General features: G+C 40.2%; 1 protein-coding gene across 1 annotated transcript in view; it reads right to left on the bottom strand.

Moving 5' to 3' along the window:
- Positions 1-16,399, bottom strand: part of AR (androgen receptor) — a 146,001-nt gene extending 129,602 nt beyond the window's left edge. The window contains exon 1 of the mRNA XM_019520996.1: positions 16,207-16,399. Coding sequence (XP_019376541.1) covers positions 16,207-16,399 — 193 coding nt within the window. The remainder of the gene's footprint in view (positions 1-16,206) is intronic.
- Between the last annotated feature and the right edge of the window lie 3,073 nt (positions 16,400-19,472).

The raw sequence follows: 19,472 nt of genomic DNA, 5'->3' as shown, positions 1-19,472 counted from the left end.
AAATAGCTTTTCGTTTTCAGAAAGTACTACAATCTGATTTAGCAAAATTGGTAGGATTTGTGGTAAGGGTATAAAGCATTTTACCAGCTCTTTCACATGAACCCAAACATGCACTTTGTCCACTAATTTAATATAAACTCATAGTTTTACTAACAGCATAGTAAAATTAGATAGCTTTGATAACAATTTAATAGGGAAAAAGTAAACATGTTTGTTGTTCACACAAATAGATTTCTTTTAAAGTTGGTCTGTTTCTTCTATAGAATACTGCTAAAAAAGAACCAAGAATTCGGAGTGTTTGTGCGTGTTATCATAGCTTGGAATTAGGAAAGGAACTGGAGAAGTTGGTAGAAGGGTGGGGTATGGGAGGAAGATGATGTTACAAGACGGCCTTCTTATCAGTGATTCAGGTAATAAGTAAGTCATTTTCTCCATGCAATATGCAGATTAGTTTAAAACAGGTCTCTCTGTTAACAACAGAAACCTGCTGCCTGATGATCAGTGACCCAGCATCACAGAAGATACAAGAAATAAAACAGGTGCTTCTGAAGGAGACTTTTCTTAGGGACTTGGGACAGTTTAAACAACTGATGTCTGCCATTTTCTTTTTTGTTCATTAACACGCAGCCATAAATAACAACTTGGTTAGGTTATGCCCAGATAGATACATGGGCATATTTTTAAATCAGTTATTACAAAATTAATAAACATGGGGATTTTTTCTTTAATGACATAAAGATACATTTTTCTTGTTTATAGTAATCCTATTTAGCTTCAAATTTGATATATAGACAACCTATACCAAGGTTAAACTTAATATAGTCAATTAAAACTGCTTGAATTATTTTTTTAAATATTAAGTGGTACATATTTGCTTTCAACATCTCAAAGAAAGTCAAGTCACTTAACTGATAGAAGATACTTTCTAAGCACTGCTGAGTTTGTTGCAGTCTTAAGTAAGCTTTTGATAGCAGTAGCTCCTTTTGAAGGTGCAGAGAAAAGATTTCCTTCGGGACTTACAGCCTGTTTACATCAATGACAGCTTTCTAGGAGAGCCAATTAGAAATCACAGAAGTAGGAAAACATGTTTACTTCTTCCAATCTATGAATAAAAATTAGTTGTGAGAGGATGAGATCTACTACTTCTAAAACCTTGAAGGTCATAATGACCACACACAATCAGTTAACTTTTCATAAATAAATAAATAAATAAATAAATAAAGGATTTCGTTTTATAAGCAAAGCATATTTTGATAAACTTCCTTTTTTCTTTATGCATTCAAATCACTGAGGAGAGTTTATGCATCTAATAAAAAGTTTTTAAATGATTTTTTGTGTATTTTTATTGAATAACAATTTCCATCCAAAAGCAATTTGACACAAATCACAACTAAACACCATATCACTGTCTGGTAATGAAGACATATGGTTAACCATTTTCTAACATAATGTAAATATTAAAAGGCTGAGAAATAAAGGTTAACTTACATAATTACTTATATGAATAATTATTTAGAGACATAATTTATTCTCCTGGTTAGCAAAACTAAGTGTAAAGGCTATTGTTAGTTGCAAATAAGCATATTGTAATGATTTTACCAACCTTCCTGAGGAAAAAAAGCTAAAGAACACAAACACAAAACAAATTTAAAGTCAGTTATAAAAATCAAGGTTCCCTAATACCTTATTAAAGGTATGATTAAAATCAGTGATTTCAGTTTATCTACCTCAGCCCATATATAGCAGTTTATAGATCATTTTGCACGTAGGGTATAATGTTCTGGGATGAGGCAAAGGATGAATGTATACTTATCCATATAACCACATACATGCTGTTTGAATGTTTGGGGATGGGGAAGGAATATGTGTTCTATATAAATGTATGCTTTTACAGATTTTGTTAAAGACTTTTTAGGCACAGTTTAATGGTGGAGCCCAAGGCACGAGCATATATACACACTTAATATGTCCTGGTTTTACATTTTTTCTGTTTCCATACCTTTTTGGTCTTATAATTCAAACCGTAACACTAGTAAAAATGTTTTCTCCATTTTGACTATATATATAAAATAACTTTAAAATTAATTATATATATATAACAACTTTAAAATTAAGCATAATTTTTAAAAACTTACGTAAGGACTACATTCCAAGGGCTTCCAAGTTCCCATGGCCATAGCACTAATAATGTGTCTGAATTTGTTTAAAAAATAGATTGGTGTTTACAATGACAATCACCTCAGTTACAAAATCATATATACCCCACAGAGCCAGAATAAAAAGGTTTATTATCTGTGTAATAACTTATTACCTCTATTATATTAACAATTGGGTTATATAATAAAATGCAGGCTAAGTGGTATGAATTAGTATTTGATCCTAAGCAACTGCAAATACTAAAGGGCCTAAGAATCAATAATGTCTCACCTCTACTTTATTCCCTTACTCTGTTTGCTTCCTCCCTTTTAACATATGTGTAGGATTTTCTATAAGGAAGGAGGCTAACTGTTTCTTTCTAATAATAACATGTAGTAAAATATATCATTTATATTGAAGATTATTTATAGCTTGTTCTTGTGTTATTCATGTGGAAAAGTGGTGGAGCCTTTTAGCTAACATTTAGATTTATAAACTTCTGTTTTTCTTTCCCTTATTTGTTTGCAGCTACTCTAAAATACCCCTTTCTCCTTTTCCTTGTATTTTTAGCTACAGGTGTTTTTTATTTCTAGGGAAGTCACTATTGGTTGAAGGCATGCATCAAATCCTTTTGCTTTCCTATTGGAAAGGGAGTCCTTTTGGAAGTCCCAGGGGCTCAAGTCATGCTCATTTCCAGTAATTCAGATAGTATTGTTTCAGTTCTCAAGTATTTGTTAGGCTTTTTGCATGTATTTTGTAACCTCGCTCTTTATTTTTGTATGTTAGCTTTTCTGTGCTTTTAGCTGTTCTTTATCATTTGACGGTGGATGCTACTGATCAGTCACTGATTTAGGGCTTCCCTTCATACAGTGTGTCTTACTGATTTCACTCCCTTGATACAGTGAGACTTCCTGCAAAGATCTGAATTATAACAACATTTCCAACACAACATTATTTCCTGAGACATCCTTCTCAGTTAAGGTGAGACTTCTAGTGCTACAAATGCAGGTAGGGCTTCCAGGAATCCTGTCTTAGTCACATGCATTCAATCATTTTGACAGATGGTAACATTTGCTTACTACTCCCTTCAGCCTATATATATATACATACCTGGGACAGAGCTTCACTCCTAGGAATAGGTACATACCCACCTAGTGTGGTGGGAATTGAATATACATTTTTAATTATACACTTTCTACATAATATTTTTCTGAAAATGATCCACTCTGCCCAGGTGTTTCACCTTGCCTACTCAGGGGGCAGATTCTAATATCCTCACTCACATTGGGCAGCTCCTTACTCCACAAGTTCTGTTGCAGTGAAAGGGGTTACTTGTAGAGAGAGTTATAATTCAGCATGAGTGAGAGAATTAATTTTTCAGTAGCCTGTCTCCTGTTCATGCAACAGCAGCTTGCTACAGGGAATCCCAGGGGTGATACAACATGTTTATTTAAGGGAAACTTCATAGATAAATGTCTAGAAGAAACAGCTTTAAGGGGGGGGGGCAATTTTGTTGTGCTTCTTGTTATTTTTACTGGGAGATATACTGAAGATGGGCCAAAAGAATCTCCCTTGAATCTGTGGATTTTTTGTTCCCTAATTCATTGTCCAACTTTTTTTCCATTCCTTCCTAGACTATACCCACCTGGACAGCTCCTGTTTTGCATTTGCATTGCACTGTCCCTAGCTTGGCTGTAGTTCCTTTAATAGAAATGTCTCTTCTGTCTCATATTGGTCCTGGGGTGGATTTTCCAGCTTAGACATTCACCTGTCCTCCAACTCTTGGTTGCCTCTGGCCATAGTCACTGAGGTTTCTGCATCTTAGTGACCCTTGAAACTTTGTGTGGCTGGAAGAGCAACTAGTACCTGAAGAGGGGCAGGAAATGAATGCAGTAAAGAGAAAAAAAGATAATCATCAAAAAGCACTGTCACGTAAGTCTTAAAAACCAATCTAATCCCTTTCCTTGTCCTATTAATAATGCCTAAATAACTAAAAATAATGGTCTTTTAAAAAATCACAATTACATTATCCCAATTCAATTCTGAGCATTACCTTTTTTAGAAAAACTACTCTGGGAAAATTAGATCAGTCCATTTTGCTTTGATTTCAAGACATTTGTGTTTGTTTTTCTTCGATTTTCATGCTCTTACGCAACACTGCAGACATGGCATGGCAAACAGTGGGAATAGTTTAAACTGGAATTTAAAAAGCTGTTTTAAAATAAGCAAACAAGAATGTGACCATATTTATATTAATGCTAAGTTCTGTTCTGCTGTGAAAACTCAGTCCTCTAAAATCTAAATTGTTGGCTTCAACTTCCAAAGGTTGTTGGAAAGTTTTTTATCTGGATGGCAACTATGCAAGTTTGCTACCAGCCTCTTATCAAGCTTCAGATTAACATTTTGACTCTTGCTAATATAAAAGTAAGTCAATATTAGACACAGCAGATACAAATCTCTTAGCTAAAATTGCTATTAGGACTGGAGCCAAAAGTGGTTTGAGACAAATGTATTGGCAACGCTTGTAAATCCTTTGTAACTAGTGGCAGTTGCTTCATAACTCTAGAGGGAGCTGCAGAGATGAAGTGTGCTCACAAGCTGGGGAAGAAACTACCAATAAGGGCCTTGTTACCGATTCATTTTAGGAGGTTTCTGGAGATCTTAACCCCTGGACTGTCCACATATTAACACCTGAAACTAGCTTTAGGCATACTTGAGGTGGTTTAAAGTTACACCATTCCAGGGCAGGTTTATCTCTGATCTGTGTTACCCAGTTCATGTTCCATTAATGTGTGGCCACTCCCACAGATGAGCTGGCCAAGTTACAGACCTCCAGCATCCCAGGATACAGTATTTTCTCTCTCCCCCTCCTGTGTGGACAAACTTTCCACCCCTTGAACTTTACTGCCCAGGCAGCAGTTCTGGCACCAAACCAACTACCCCTCCTGCCCCCAGCAGTGTGACGGTCCCACTTCCAGGGGTGTAAGTCTGTGCAAAGAGCCCACAGAGCACATGCCAACTAGCTAGGTTGTCGGGTGTGGATGGGTCCAGGGGTGGGGTCTAGGGGTGGTACACAGGTAACACGGTTGGGGGCCAGATCAGTTCCCCATGAACTGGGGCTTCCTTCCTGAGGCAGGGGCAGTAGCTCCCCCAAAAGTGCCTTCCCTCACTGCTCCTACCTCCCACCACACCAGGAAGCAGGGCCAGCACCCTCTGCACCCCAGTTCTGCATCCCAACATATTAAACCATAAGCCCTTTTTTTAAGTTACTTCTTCTTTATTTTAAATTCTTTCTTTTTTCATCTTTATTTTACCTTTTAGTGGCTGACTTCATTTCCCCACCTTTCCCCCAAGCCCAATTCCTTTCCCCTTTCCATTTCAATACCCACCCCTATCCCATTAACACTCTGCCTTCCAGCTTCATGTTCCTGTCTCCCTGCTCCCTCCAAAGCATCTCTCACACTTCCTACCACCTGAAAGCTGTCCCGGTTCATCAGCTCTGTAGTGGCAACTCACAGCTCTAGCTACTAGTCAGGCCCCTGCTCACCAGCCCTCTAGTGGCAAGTCACAGCTGTGCAGGTGGGGGACAGTCAAAGAAGGTTTTTAGCCTGAAGGTGTGACTGCTTCAGACTTGGGCTAGCACTAACATGGCTCAACATTTGAGCAGCTTAAAGTGCAATGTGTACCTAGGCCCTAACTCTGTATAAGTGTGGTGGGAGGGAGCATCCTGTGGATAGATGACATCAGCCAGGACAGGCCAACTATTTCCAGCTACTCATTCAGTTTTGAGGGAGAGAAATATCAGGAAACTTAATGTGATCTAACTAGGACTTCCACTTTCTCTAGAAAGCCAGAAAGGCGCTCTTAAGGGAGGTTTGCTTTCAAGATGCATTTTTGCCAATTGAAGGCAGCTTCTTTGTTCACTGGGCACTGCCATATGAAGACTGAAGAATTAAACACAGTGCAAGTCAGTGGTCAGGGAAACTTTAACAGCGCCATTTCTAAGGAATGCAAGAGCCTGGGCAGGTTTGAAATGATGGAGGGGCACACTTATGTTCTGTGGCAAAACAATAATATTCCAAGCTAAACAGATATGGCTGACGTCTCACAGCAGTGATATTCTTCCTTGCTTAAGCTAATTGGATGCTACAGAATTTTAGTTTCTGTGCTACGAATATTTGGAATACCTTTTTTTAGTTTTATCAGAGAAAATTCTTTATCTTCCTAGGTTTTTTTCCTTTTTTCAGTACTGAGACATGTTAAAATATGATTTAGTACCCGAATCTTAGCACCTCAATATGACAGGGCCAGAACCACAAGCAATCCCATGTCTTCAAAAGGGAGGTTTTATGATTGAGGTGCTATGCAATGCAAGAAGGGTATGAAAATCTGGCTCACAAAGATTAGTGCTCTGTAAACACGATAGGCAGATGGATATAAAAACTCTCTCATTATGGTTACAAACAATACATCTAGGATGGCTATTTCTTTCCTGGATGCAAATGATATAGAAAACTAGCAGATTTCCTCTGTACAGTCCTGCCACAGACAGTTAATTTTATTATATGCATTTACAATGTCATTCTAACATGACAGCATAAAACTCATTGAAATGCAACTGCTTCAGGTAGCCACTATGCCTGTCTACATCATATTGCTCCTTAAGTAATTGCTGAAGAAATGCGCAAATCTTCGGTGCATATAGCACAATTTGTGATGTGGTTTGGCCTTAAAATCAACATGCCCTTTTACTTGTTTTAGTTTTATTCTCAGGATTCTAGTACTTGAAAACTGCAGTAGCACGGAAGGAAAAAAGAATGAAGCCAGTGTCCATGCTTCCCTTATTTAGGCCCTGATTCAACAAGTTAGAGCAGCACATGCTTAATTTTAAGCCAGTGACTAGTTTATTTCATTCAATGAGGCTTTGCATTTGCCTACTGTTAAACGTGTGCTTACATGCTTTACTGGATCAGGGACATTAGGATATGATGCAAAGCTCAATAGAGTGTGTGGAAAAACTCCCACTGACATCCATGGTCTTGGAATAAAGGGTCCTCCATTTACAAACAGTGTACAAAGACTAAGAATGCACTGATGTGGGTCTATGTTGAATGAACAGTTGGTTTTCTTTTAAACCAAGTCCCACAATAAGGGGGCTAAATCTATTTTGCCTTAATGGTGTATTCAGCTACTGAAATCAAGAAGTCCTCATCTACTGACATTCACTTGCTCTAATCAATAGTACTACTGAAACAAACCAATTTCCTGAGTCAAGCAAGTGGGATTTGGCTCAAGATTGGTCTTTTAAATACACTTCTGAAATGCTTAAGAGAATGACAAGATGGATTGATCTTTTTTTCAAATATAAAATTAAAGCTGCAATAAGGGTGTCTCATTGACTGCTACAGAGAACAAAGTCCTTTGTTTATCTGAAGGTCACAGGCAGAAGCAATGCAAGTTTTTTCATGGGGTCTTATGAATGTGTTTTAATTCTACCTGGCATGGAGCAGCTGCTGGAGGTAGCACGAGAGTTCAATCTTGCTGGATGAGTCCATTCTTGACTTCTGTATAAAGACTGCCAACTAGAGTAGGTCAAAAGCAGGAAGATCATTATGGAAAAAATTGTGGTAGCCTCTTTATCAAGTCAAAACTGATTTTTAAGTCAGTTCTTTCTTTCTATTCTTTTCCTCATGGTGATTTTGCTTTGCTTTGGTTTTTTTTAGTGGGGGGAAGGGAGGGAATGGGGGGAAAGGGAAAGCTTTCAATTTTTCATCAAAATTTTTCCCCGTGAGCCTGCCACTAGTAAGACTTTCAATCAATGTTAGTTGCCATGGCAGCTTTTGGGAGACAGTGTCCTGAAGGACCAGGCTGAAGTTCCTAGCTCATTTCACAAGAATCCAAAGGTTTATAAAGCTGAACAACTTTGATTTCCTTTTCATGCATTCTTAGATCAATATTGCACCTTCCTTTTTTCTTTACTTAAAGGAGTTGCCTCATTGTCAGGACCTTTATTTCCCCTTTGATGGGTAGATGAATGAGCAGGCAGGGACAAAGAACGGGTGCGGTTTTAATTCCATCACCCACAAGTAGCCAACTGGCATAGCTGCTCTGGCCAGCACACAAGCTGGAGAGCCAGCTCAGATTCACTCTTTCATAGAACAGGGGAGGGATAGCAGGATGCAGTTTGTAACTCAGTCACTACTGGTTTCTTGCTCTGTGGTGCTTTATGCACAGGACTTGCTGAAAAGTTAAAGTTTTTCTTTAGTGATCAAGGACCCGATTGAATGGAAATTTGTGCAGATTTCAGTTGTATACTGGCTTGGCCCTCAAACCCTCTCTCTATATCTATTTAAGGATTCAGTTAGATCAGCAGGACTTCAGAAAAATTTTTGGAGCTAAGACAGTTTTTAAATATCTCAGGAAGTCATATCTTGCACACATTTCAAAGTATTTTGAATATGATGCATAGAACCATAGAAAATTATGGTTGGAAGGGACCTCGGGAGGTCATCTAGTCCAATCCCCTCCTCAAAGCAGGACCATGCCCAACTAGATCATCCCAGCCAAGGCTTTGTGTAGCTGGGTCTTAAAAACCTCCAAGGATGGAGAGTCCACAACCTCTCTGGGTAACCCAGTCCAGTGCTTCACCACCCTCCTAGTGAAAAAATTCATCCTAATATCTAACCTAAACTTCACTTGCTGCAACTTGAGACCATTGCTCCTTGTTCTGTCATCTGCCTCCACTGAGAACAGTCTCTAGCTCCATCCTCTTTTGATCCCCCTTTCAGGTAGTGAAGGCTGCTCATATAATCCCCTCTCAGTCTTCTCTTCTCTAAACTAAATAAGCCCAGTTCCCTCAGTCTTTCCTCATAAGTCATATCCCCAAGCCCCCCTCACCATTTTTGTTGCCCTCTGCTGGACCTTCTCCAATTTGTCCACATCCTTTCTGTAGTGGGGGTCCAAAACTGAACACAGTACTCCAGATGTGGCTTCACCAGTGCTAAACAGAGGGGAATAATCACTTCCCTTGACCTACTGGCTATACTCCTACCAGTGCAGCCCAGTATGCTGTTAGCTTTCTTGGCAACAAGGGCACACTGGTTGCTCACATTCAGCTTATTGTCCACTGTAACCCACAGGTCCTGTTCTGCAGAGCTGCTGCCCAGCCAGTCAGCCCCCAGCCTGTACCAGTGCAAGGGAGTGTTCTGTTTTAAGTGCAGGACTTGTCTTTGCGTGGTCCACAGTGGTAAAGCAGAATGTAATGAAATTCTAAAAATGTAAAAAACAAACAAACAAAACTCCCAAAAACATATTCAGAGAGGAATCAGATTTGGAACTTGTTTTCCAAAAGTCTCATTTAATTAATTGATTATAAAGAAAAAATAAATTTGTACATATTATACTGTGCCATCAATGCAAAGTGTTTTACTCACATGACTGCATGAAAACTCGTAACAGCTCTTGTGGTGGGAATGTATTAGCAACATTATTCCCGTTTTGCAGACAGTTTATATGTGACACAGTAATTATGTGCCTTGAAACAAGTCACAGGGCAAGTGAGTATCATTGTGGGGAATAGAACTATTCATCTCTAGACTCCTACTCTTGGACTCTAACTACAATCTTTTCTCATTTACTCCTATTTTAAATGGTTGTGGAAGAGTGACCACCTCAAAAATGTTATCTGGAAATTGCATATTTCTTTCTCCTCACTCAGATTACTCAGTACGTACAATAGGATTTCTCTGATCAGCATTGCCTGTTCAGACAGGTGTAAAAAAATCTAACTATATTCTCTTAACTTTGTTTACTGTCTCCCGCCATCATTGGCAATGTTGTGACTGATGCATGAAAACCAGCATGTTCAGTTGGCTGTTTCACAGATATATTGGCTCCTCTGATGCACTGAAAGCCTTAAAAAAAACCCTGGCATTTGTCAGTGAAGTAAACAATCATGACTTAAAATACACCAGGGGTATGGTACTAAAAAGTGAATTTTCAGGCATCCTTTCTCTGACCCTTCTGAATCGTCTGCTCAGTTAAAAAAAAAAGGGATTTTCTGGTGCCCTATAAAGGTTTTTGATGATAAGGGGTTTCTGCCAGGGCTTGATCCTGTTGCATTGACATCACTGGAGTTTCGCCATTGACTTCAGTAGAAGTAGAATTAAGCCTCCAGGGAGCAGCTGACTATGGATTACTGAACTGACAGGAACTTTGCCATTTGACTTCATTGGACATCGGATCAGATCCTATAAAGGAGAAACACTGAAGAGCCCTGATCCAGCAAAACACTTAAGCATGCATTTAAACATATGAATAGTCCCACTGAAATCTAGGCACGCTCACATGCATAAAGTTAAGTACATGCTTAAGTGTTTTGCTGGATCTGCACCAAAATGTCTATTCACCAAGTGATGTCTAGCAGTAAACAAACTAAAAACAGTATAAAGCAATTTTAATGCTTGCATCATTTAGTGCGGAGTATCCAGCATGTTTATTGTAACAGGTGGGTGTGCATTTTCAGGTGGATGTTGAATGCATCATTTAAAGTTTTCAATTTAAGGTTCCAGTTACTGAAATTAAATCACTATTGCTTCATTTCTTGAGGAGATTCAGCATCTCACATGCTCTAAAAATTCCAATTAGTGGCCTCCAACAGCTTGACTTTAACCACTGTCCTATGGACTGAATCCCTTTGGAGTTTGTCGGGGGCAGAACTTCTTATCTCTTAAAACACAGGTCATTGCAATGTGACCTAAAGAATCACCATTAACTCCTGCTAAACCAAGGCCAGGGACACACAGTTCAGCAGTTTTGATTCCATCCACTAGAAGCCAATGGCACATACAACACACTAGCCAATTGATCACAACATTATTCTGAATGTATCCCTTCTCCCGTGCAGTGTCCAATTACGACGTGATTTGCTATTTGCTATTTGTGCGGTAGCTGCAGAAGTGTTAAGAACTTTCCTTTCTAATGACCTGTAAATGTACAGACAAACAAGTTTTTTCCTTTGCTCACTGCAGAGCCTGTACAGCCACAGCACTAAGGAATCTTTCTTGAGCTTGCATGTAAAAATGACTGTGAGTTTTCAGAGGCTCTAGAGCGCAAACATCTGATGCTGTTTGGTGCAGACACAGCTTGATTAGCCACAGGCATTTTTTGTTGTTCGAGTGAGTTCGTCAATTGTAGCTTGCCCGTTGCTGTGCAGAACTGATGACTCTTTTGGATTTTGAACTGGTTGGCCATTTACAGCTGTGCACAGACTCAGAGCCACTGCTCTCTCATAAAACAAGAGTGTGGGTGCATGTGTGGGCGAAGAGGCTTTTAGAAGTTGTCTCTGCAGATGGATGTTGTAAAATGCTTTTGCTTTCAGTTCCATAAAGGTAATAATTTTTAACAGTCATTTTTTGCTCACCATGTTGCATTCTTCTGTTTTATGGTTTTAGGCTGTTTTACTCAATTCTGCCTTCAGCGGCTGCTTCCTCATGTGTTCTCTCACTGCCTGTCTCTCACATATAGCCTGACCTGAGAGAATCAAATTTTCAGTGTCCTAGGGAACTATAGCAGAAATCCGCTCCTCTCCCCCTCATCATCAATGGAAGTCTTTTTGTAGATAAGACTCTTTCAGCTTCCAGGCTTTTACTTCTCTGTCAATTAAACTGGCTGCTAAAATGAAGTCTAAGATTTGAAAGAGTAAATAATGGAAGAATGAAAAGCTCTTGTCCAGGTTTAACTGATGATGTGGTAAAAATGCCAGAACCACTGGAGTTTTTTTCTATATTTACATTTATATTATTAGCAGTGCAGCTAAATTGGTGGTAATACCAGTTCAGCCTGAGAGGCCAACCTGGGTACCTTCTGATATACTAGAGGGACGATGCCAGTAAAGATCTTTATTCCACACCATATGGATAAGGGATTGTTTGTCAGTTCCACCCTGACCAAATGACAGGGCTACAATCGACCGCTGTCCAGCTCCATTCAAAGCTGTTGGAAGTCAACGACTAATTATTTCAATCTAGAAAGTGGATCAATTGATCGTTTTTTCTCAGTGGCGCTCAAGATGTCTGTCCTGATGAACAGATGGAATTGATTTGGGCTTATCTCACTGCACCCAGTGTTGGCAGGGTACCTAGATGGTGATTAGTTTTTTCAGTGTAAGATGTTAGGGAAGAACCAATGGTCAAAGGGCCTTTGTCTGTTAGCCACTCACATGGACATGGCCCAGTTGTCTAACACAAAATTAAAAAGGGAGAACATTATTTTGGCTTTTAAATGTCTTCATTGGCACATTTTGAAACAAATGTTCATCATTTTGACAAACACTAAATGCAGCAGCTGTCTTTGGTATTTTTTTTTCCCTGAAGAGTTTTATCTTCTTCTTTTCCATTTTAATTCAAGCCTGTCATATCCACAGTACTGTGAAAGTGTTGTCTTTCTCTTAGAAATGGGGACAAGATTTACAAGAAGTTCAATTAAGGCACCTAACTGAAGTGGCCAAATAAGTGCTCAACTTATTTTAGCCATGGGAACTGTTGGGTGCTAAGTGCTTTTGGAAAGCTGGTCCTTTCTTTTTCTTACTTCTTTTAAAGAAACCAGCATTTCTGACTTGTGCGTTTGATACAATCACAGTTTGGCTAGAGCACAGAGCTGCTTGGGGAAATGTTTTCTGGCGTTTTTTGCTTTCGAATCACCAGCTGTAATGAAGTCTAAGCCAGTAGAGATAGAGGTGCTTGTACCGTCCACCGGCAATTCAGTGACGGATATAAAACAGTCTTGCTGATACCACTTTAGTTTTTGGACACCATGGTTTTCCATATTTTTAGCATTACTATTAGCTATTCCCTGGAGTCGCAACCTCACCGGAGAAACAAAAGGCTAAGAAATACTGGCTCAACTGGAAGTTTGACGTTAACTTCACTGGGACTAGAATTTCATTCTGGAAGAACATGGAGATACTCTTATGCTTATATCGTGCCTCCCTAGGCCTAGGGTCAGGCACATCACAGCCAGAAAGAAGTAAGGAAGTTTATACAAAAGCTATTTGTTTCACTTTTGGACCCTGAGGGTCCTAACTGCAGACAGTATAGCTACCAGTAAAGCCATTTTGATCTGACTTAACTCTCTCTCAATATACTACAGCTACCAGATGAAATGCTAGAATCCATCACTGTCTGGAGATATTTTAAAATTTTAAAGAGAACATAGTTCTGATAAAAAAGTGTGATGCACATAGCTGTAGGGAGTGATTCTCTTTATTTCTCCACAGCACAGGTACAATCAGGCTGCATCTAAATTAGTTTCACCTACATCTTCTTGCCAGGGAGCTTCAACCTGCCAGGAGCTGACCAACTCTAGAGGTGTATCTGGTTCATCTTCCATGGATCATTTAGTCCCTGCCTACTCAGCTGAGTCTCCCAACATGGGAGCTAGCTCAGGCCAAATGTAATGATTGCTTCTGATGAGGGTCTGCTGTGAATTGCACTGAGACCCACCAAACTTATATCACATCAGCCACTTGTACAGGCCACAGACTTGTGATTATTGGTTACTATTGACCTGAGCAATCACCTGGTAGGTCTTCTGGACACTAATAAATCTGTTCTGTCATTAGTTAAACTTACTGCACCTTGGCCTGGAAGATGTAAATTTGGCCAAACTTGATCTTTATAAAGACAATACAGGGACAAGAAGGTGTTTCAGCCTAAGGAATCTACTATCTACAAAACCCTGAATTCAATTAGACAGTGCCTTAGTGCACCTAGGCAAGAGTTTATTCAGCAGGAGCTATATGATCACTAATGCAGAACCCTGGAACATTTCAGATGGATCAAAAATATATTGGGGTGCACTTTCTATATGGTAGCCCACAGTGTCAAGCAGCCAGCCCAATTAATAATTGGGAAAAATACCAAATACTCTGAGCACATGGGGAAAGCTCTCCCTCCCACACAAATATTTCTTATCCAAGCAAGTTGTAATTAAGAATCAAAAGAACAGATTATCTAGAGGCCAATTGTTTGGTATTCTATTAACTGGCAAAATGCATTTCCCAGTCATTTTTGCATATACATACGCAATATCAAGTCTGCTAATCTGTGTAATCACCAGATTTGCTTTCCATCTCTTCCTCTTCCATGCTCTTGAAGAATGAATTTTCTCTATCATCAAAATCCCCTCAGTTCCCTAGCTGCACACATCCTAACTTTGCAGCGTCTTTCCTATAGAGCATTATTTAACCCTTTATAGAAATAGTTACTTGTAAGCTACACAGAAAAGAAAGCACAGTCCCTGCCTCTCTGCCTTTTCCCCTTCTATCTATCTGCTTCTGCCAGGCAGTAACATGTACCCTTATGTGCAGCGCTTATGTATTAGCTCTGATGAAATCAACTGACACTACAGAACAATGAAGAAGGATGTACGTAAGACAACTGAGAAGAAAACACCCTCAGAAACTAAAGCACTGCATATCCAAGAGGAAGAAAGAGATGAAAAGTGTTTAAGAGTTAAATCCTTACTGGGAGCAAAGGTCATAAAAATAGCATATAAAGGAACATTTTGTTAATGGTTCTGTATATTCATGGTGGGGGAAAAGTGCCAGACAGACAGAAACAAGTACTGAAATTTTGTCTTAGACAGCAGCACTTATCTGTCCCAGCAATAGCTATGCAAACTATTTGCCACACCACCCTGCTGACCTGGAGAGACTCTCCGCTAAGCATGATAGGGGAAGTCAAAGCACCAAAGTCTGTTCATCTTCTGGCTTCTCTGCTAGGAAAGCCTTAACAGGGTGTTAGTGAGATCCACTGTCATGGTAGGTTTTGTGATGTGGGCATCTGTGCATAAGAACAGCACTGCAAGCAACAAAACTTTTTCATAAAAGCCACTAAGGAGTCATCAGTTTCTACAGGCCAGTAATATAAGTAGGAGTGGGTGATCAGGGCACCAGCCCCAGATGTAGAATTTGAAGGGGACCAAAAATGATGGTAGCAGTGGTGGCTGGCTTGGCCACTATTATGACAGACCCAGCTGCTGCTGTTTCCCAGGGTGCAGAAATAGCTTGTTACAACTCTGCTATAAACCCAGACTTGGTTTGAGCCAGTACCTACTAGGTAATTTTTATCTTATACCTAAGCTTTTATCTCCAGACTTGAATGGAAAAAAACACATGGAGTGTGTCAGTAAAGGGAGGACAGTCTTCCTGAAACAGTTAATGCAATCCTGCCCCATGTGAACTTTATCTAGGGCTCCATGGAAAGTTGTACAAGCTACAACCACAGCCATCTCTAAACTGTACTTCACAGAAAAATAAATCAGAGAAATTAAGGGCATACAAGATGAATTAGCTCTCCTATATGTATAGTGAGACTTCCATGAATATAATTGAATGAATCCAATTAGCATTTGAACATCATTGGCTCAGGATGAACATATATTACCACAGCATCCCGAGGGACTCTGTAAGACAGTGACACAAAGGTAAAAGTCTGATGCGGGAAACAGAACTAATACAAAAAGTGGGCAGTCTCTTGGCAGCAGTAGTGCAATCATTTTAAGAAAATTAAACAAGAGCTAGAGACAGGTTTATAGCTCACTAAGGGTTCTTCTACACTTGGAAAATAACCCATAGTGGAAATACCTTTTCAACCATAACCCCATTCTGCTGCTGCTGCCCTCTTCCTTGATGTTTTGAAAAAAGTTTGGCTACCAGTGCAGATAGGGATAAAATGTGAGCCAGAACCTGATTGACCTGCATGAGTTGGCAAACATTAGGAAGCTTCTCTGTGGCTTGGACAAGGTTCCAGGAATGATTGTGGTTTTCCTTCTTCCTTGGGTAGACAGGTGTCATGTTCATCTCTTATAAGGAACCTGAAAGTTCCTTTTGTTAAATGGTTTGGCTTCAACTCTTCCACACACAAAAATCCCTGACATGGACAGCCAGTGCCCCCCTTCTCAGATTCCTCATTTCTCAGTCTTGGAGGGGGCAAAGGTGAGTGGTAGCTAAGCAGTAGAAGAAAGGTTAATAGGTTCTTCCAGTGTATTTGTAGCCCACAATAATCATACCATAATCATCATAGCTTAGGGGGAATGCCATGCTTTGTAGCTTCTTTAGGTCAACATAAATGCCGACACGAGGGTTCCTCCATTCCCTGTCCACAAGATCCCTGTGTGTCCCCTTCCAGTTTCCCTGTTTCAAGGTCTCTCTGGTTGCACTCTGCCTTCGTTCGACTGTCAGTGTCTCTGCTTTTCCCACCATCCCTGACTATGTACTTCATTTTTCCTTTCCCCCCACGCCAACATGTTGGGGGAGATTACAACCCGTTTTACAAGCTGTTGTTGTGAGGCCATTGGAAGAGTCCTTTTATTGTTGTAAATCATTGGCAGATGTCTTATTTTTCTGAAACATCATAAAATGGGAAGATTTGCTAGTAAAAATATTGTTTTGCTTTAGCATTCACTTGCTTTTTCTTTTTCTTTTTCTTTTTCTTTTTCTTTTTTTAAAGTTTCTGAGAGGAAATCTGACTTCTAGTTCTGATGCAGCAACTAGAAACTTGTCCCGTGTCCCAGCACATTTTAAAAATGTTAGCTGGATTCCCCTCTATGTTCAGTTTCTGGGAGAACTTTCTCTATCATAAGGCTGCGCTTGCCAAGCTGACATTTCTCCTTTTGTTAGTAGTATTGTTCCGTGGTTTCCGTTCCTGTAGTCAGCCGGCCATGGGTTTGAAATCCTTCTTTCCTGTGGATGCTGCAAGCTGCTGAGCTTTTCATGCACAGTAGGGGACTTGATGCTCATAGCTTCTCACTCCCTTGTATTCGGAAATCAAGCAAACCAAATTCTTATGAGGTCTCCCCATATCCTTTTCCTTTTCTCTCCCTTGCCTACTTGTCCTTGCCCACCACAGATTATAAGCCTGTGTCATTCTCTCTCAAGATGAGTTGAATTGGCAGTGTGTCATAATCTGGAAGAAACCTCCCTTCGTGGTTCCATTATTTTCTGCAGAATTTAAGCTTTGCTTAGAAAATCATGAAGTTTCTATTTCATAACTCTTAAGGCTGCAGTTGTAACTTTCCAAATGTAAATACATGTAGTGTCACATCCTGCACTGCACAGACAGTCTGAAACACAAGCTCTGAAGGCCTGCCTGATTTAAATGGGGTTTCCACCACAGAGGTATCAAGAATATTAGCCTGTTGTTATTTTGCTTTCTACGTGACGTTCCGTACATGCACGTAACACTGTTGTTTTTGTGCATCCACACATACCACCTGACGTCACTTGCTTCATTCTGTGCCCCGTAAGGTATGTATTCCATAGTACCCCTCACTTCTGCTGAGTGTACAGGATTTTGGAAATTTTCCAATTGTGAGGTGCACTGCATAGATTTAGGAGATCCAGTCTGTGAGGCGATCATATGGTTCTTGAAATCTGTAGTACAAAGGCAAGCAAAACAAGGAGGGGGAAATTTCAGATGGGGCACTTTTTGAAAAGAACTTGATTTTCTCATGCACTGATTCTTCACTAGATGCACAACCTATGTGTTAATCTATGCTGCTTTGCAGGAAGCCAAAAGTATCAACCAATTACTCAATGCTCACTCCCTTTTGCAGGCACTTCCCACCTCAATGCAATGGAGAATGGGTCGGTCATCTGGGGTCCCCCCCCTTACTTACAGCCTCGCTCCAACGCCTCCATTTACCTCACCTATCACAGCCTGTTGTTTTTCCAGTGGTTGGGTCTCGAGCGAGAGAGTCTTTTTCTTTAGGATGAGGTACATTTACTGGCCTTCTCCTAGGCCCACTCAGTCCCACCTAGGGTCCTCCCAGCACTGGACTTTCATAGATGGCCTACTCCCAGTTTCTTGCTCATTTGTCTCCCTCCTCACTCAGGGTACTGCAGCCCACCAGCCCCTAACTCCACTGTCTGCCTCTTGCATATCCCTGCCAGGGCAGGGTCTTCCAGCCGGAGTCATCCTTCTGAAAAGGCCCTCCCCCTTTTCACCTTGTAATAGGGAAACAAGGAGGTACCATTAAATAGCCTGTTATTACTATTACATAGCCTGCTGTTAGATAAGGTCCTCTTCCACCTATTAAAACAAACAAACAAACATATAAAAAATATAATAGCAAGACTTCCAACTCAGTCTCATGGTTAGAATTCAGCCTGAACGTTCAATATTGGAAGTCAGTAATCATCATTACTTAATTCCTCAACCAGGGATTTATTTATGTGAATCTGACTTTTTACTTGGTAAGAGAGAAAAGTCTTGAGCCTGGAAAGGCAGACTTCCTGGAAAGACAAACTCTGAGAAGTTTCAACAAAGCAATGAATCTTATTACATTCATACAGTCTTTTGTCCATTGATCTGTATGGTTCACTACTGCAGGAAACATGGTAAGGAAAATGGCTGAGCAGGTATTCATTGAAGTCTTGTTGGCAGCTGGAGCATAAACAGATAAACTATCAGATTGTTCTCTCTCTCTTTATTTTTGTCATGGTGAGTCTTTCCTTCCCTGTTTGATCTTCCTACAGCTCAGTACTGGAGCTGTAATCTTGCCATGGCCTGAATGCCTTCAGGGCATAATACTTTTTAAACGACAAAACAGCCACATGTAGTTATCCTGGTGCATGCAGTCCAGCTGCTGTCCTTGTACTTTGCACCATGCTTGCATTTGTCAGAAGTTTTTGTCTCATTGGCATATGAGCATAATAGTCCTGCTATGCATGTGATCCAGCTTGTTATTATCTCTGTAGGGCCCAACCTTAGCTTTCATAAAACTAAACATGTCTTGGTATGAAGAAAATCATATAGAAAACTGCTGAGAAGCCAGAGGAAGTGTTTTAGGTGTAAGCAACCCCCATAGTGCTAGAAACCCAAGCAAAACTAGCCATGGGGTGGTGACAACCAGCCAATGAAACTGGCTATAACAGGAAAACTGGACTGTTTGACTGCCCAACCTGCTTGATGTGCAAAGGATAAACAAACAGTAGGAATGACTTTGGTCAATGAGATTCCTGTTTCTTTCAGCTTTTAGCAGTCTAAGAGTGAAGTTAAAGGATGAAGTTACTTGTTACTTTTAGACTATACTAAATCTGTGGAGTGGTAAAGCAGCGTTAAAGTTAGACTGTGCTGTGAGCAGTTGCATGTGAAGGGTTAATACCATTTCTTGCCAGGAGAAGATTGGCAAGCAGGCGCTGGCCCAGGAGCCAGAACACCTGGGTATTATCCCTGCTGGGAGGGAGGGAGGTCAGAGGGGCTGGGAGTGTTGCATCCTGGGATGCTGGGGGACTACAGATTGCTCATTTTATTTCTGTGGAGCAGACTGAAGTT

The sequence above is a fragment of the Gavialis gangeticus genome, unplaced genomic scaffold, assembly GCF_001723915.1.
Source record: "Gavialis gangeticus isolate Ggan-Ray unplaced genomic scaffold, GavGan_comp1, whole genome shotgun sequence".
Lineage (NCBI taxonomy): Eukaryota > Metazoa > Chordata > Crocodylia > Gavialidae > Gavialis > Gavialis gangeticus.
Note: the sequence above shows the minus strand (reverse complement) of the source record. Positions and strands in the feature narration are given on the sequence as shown.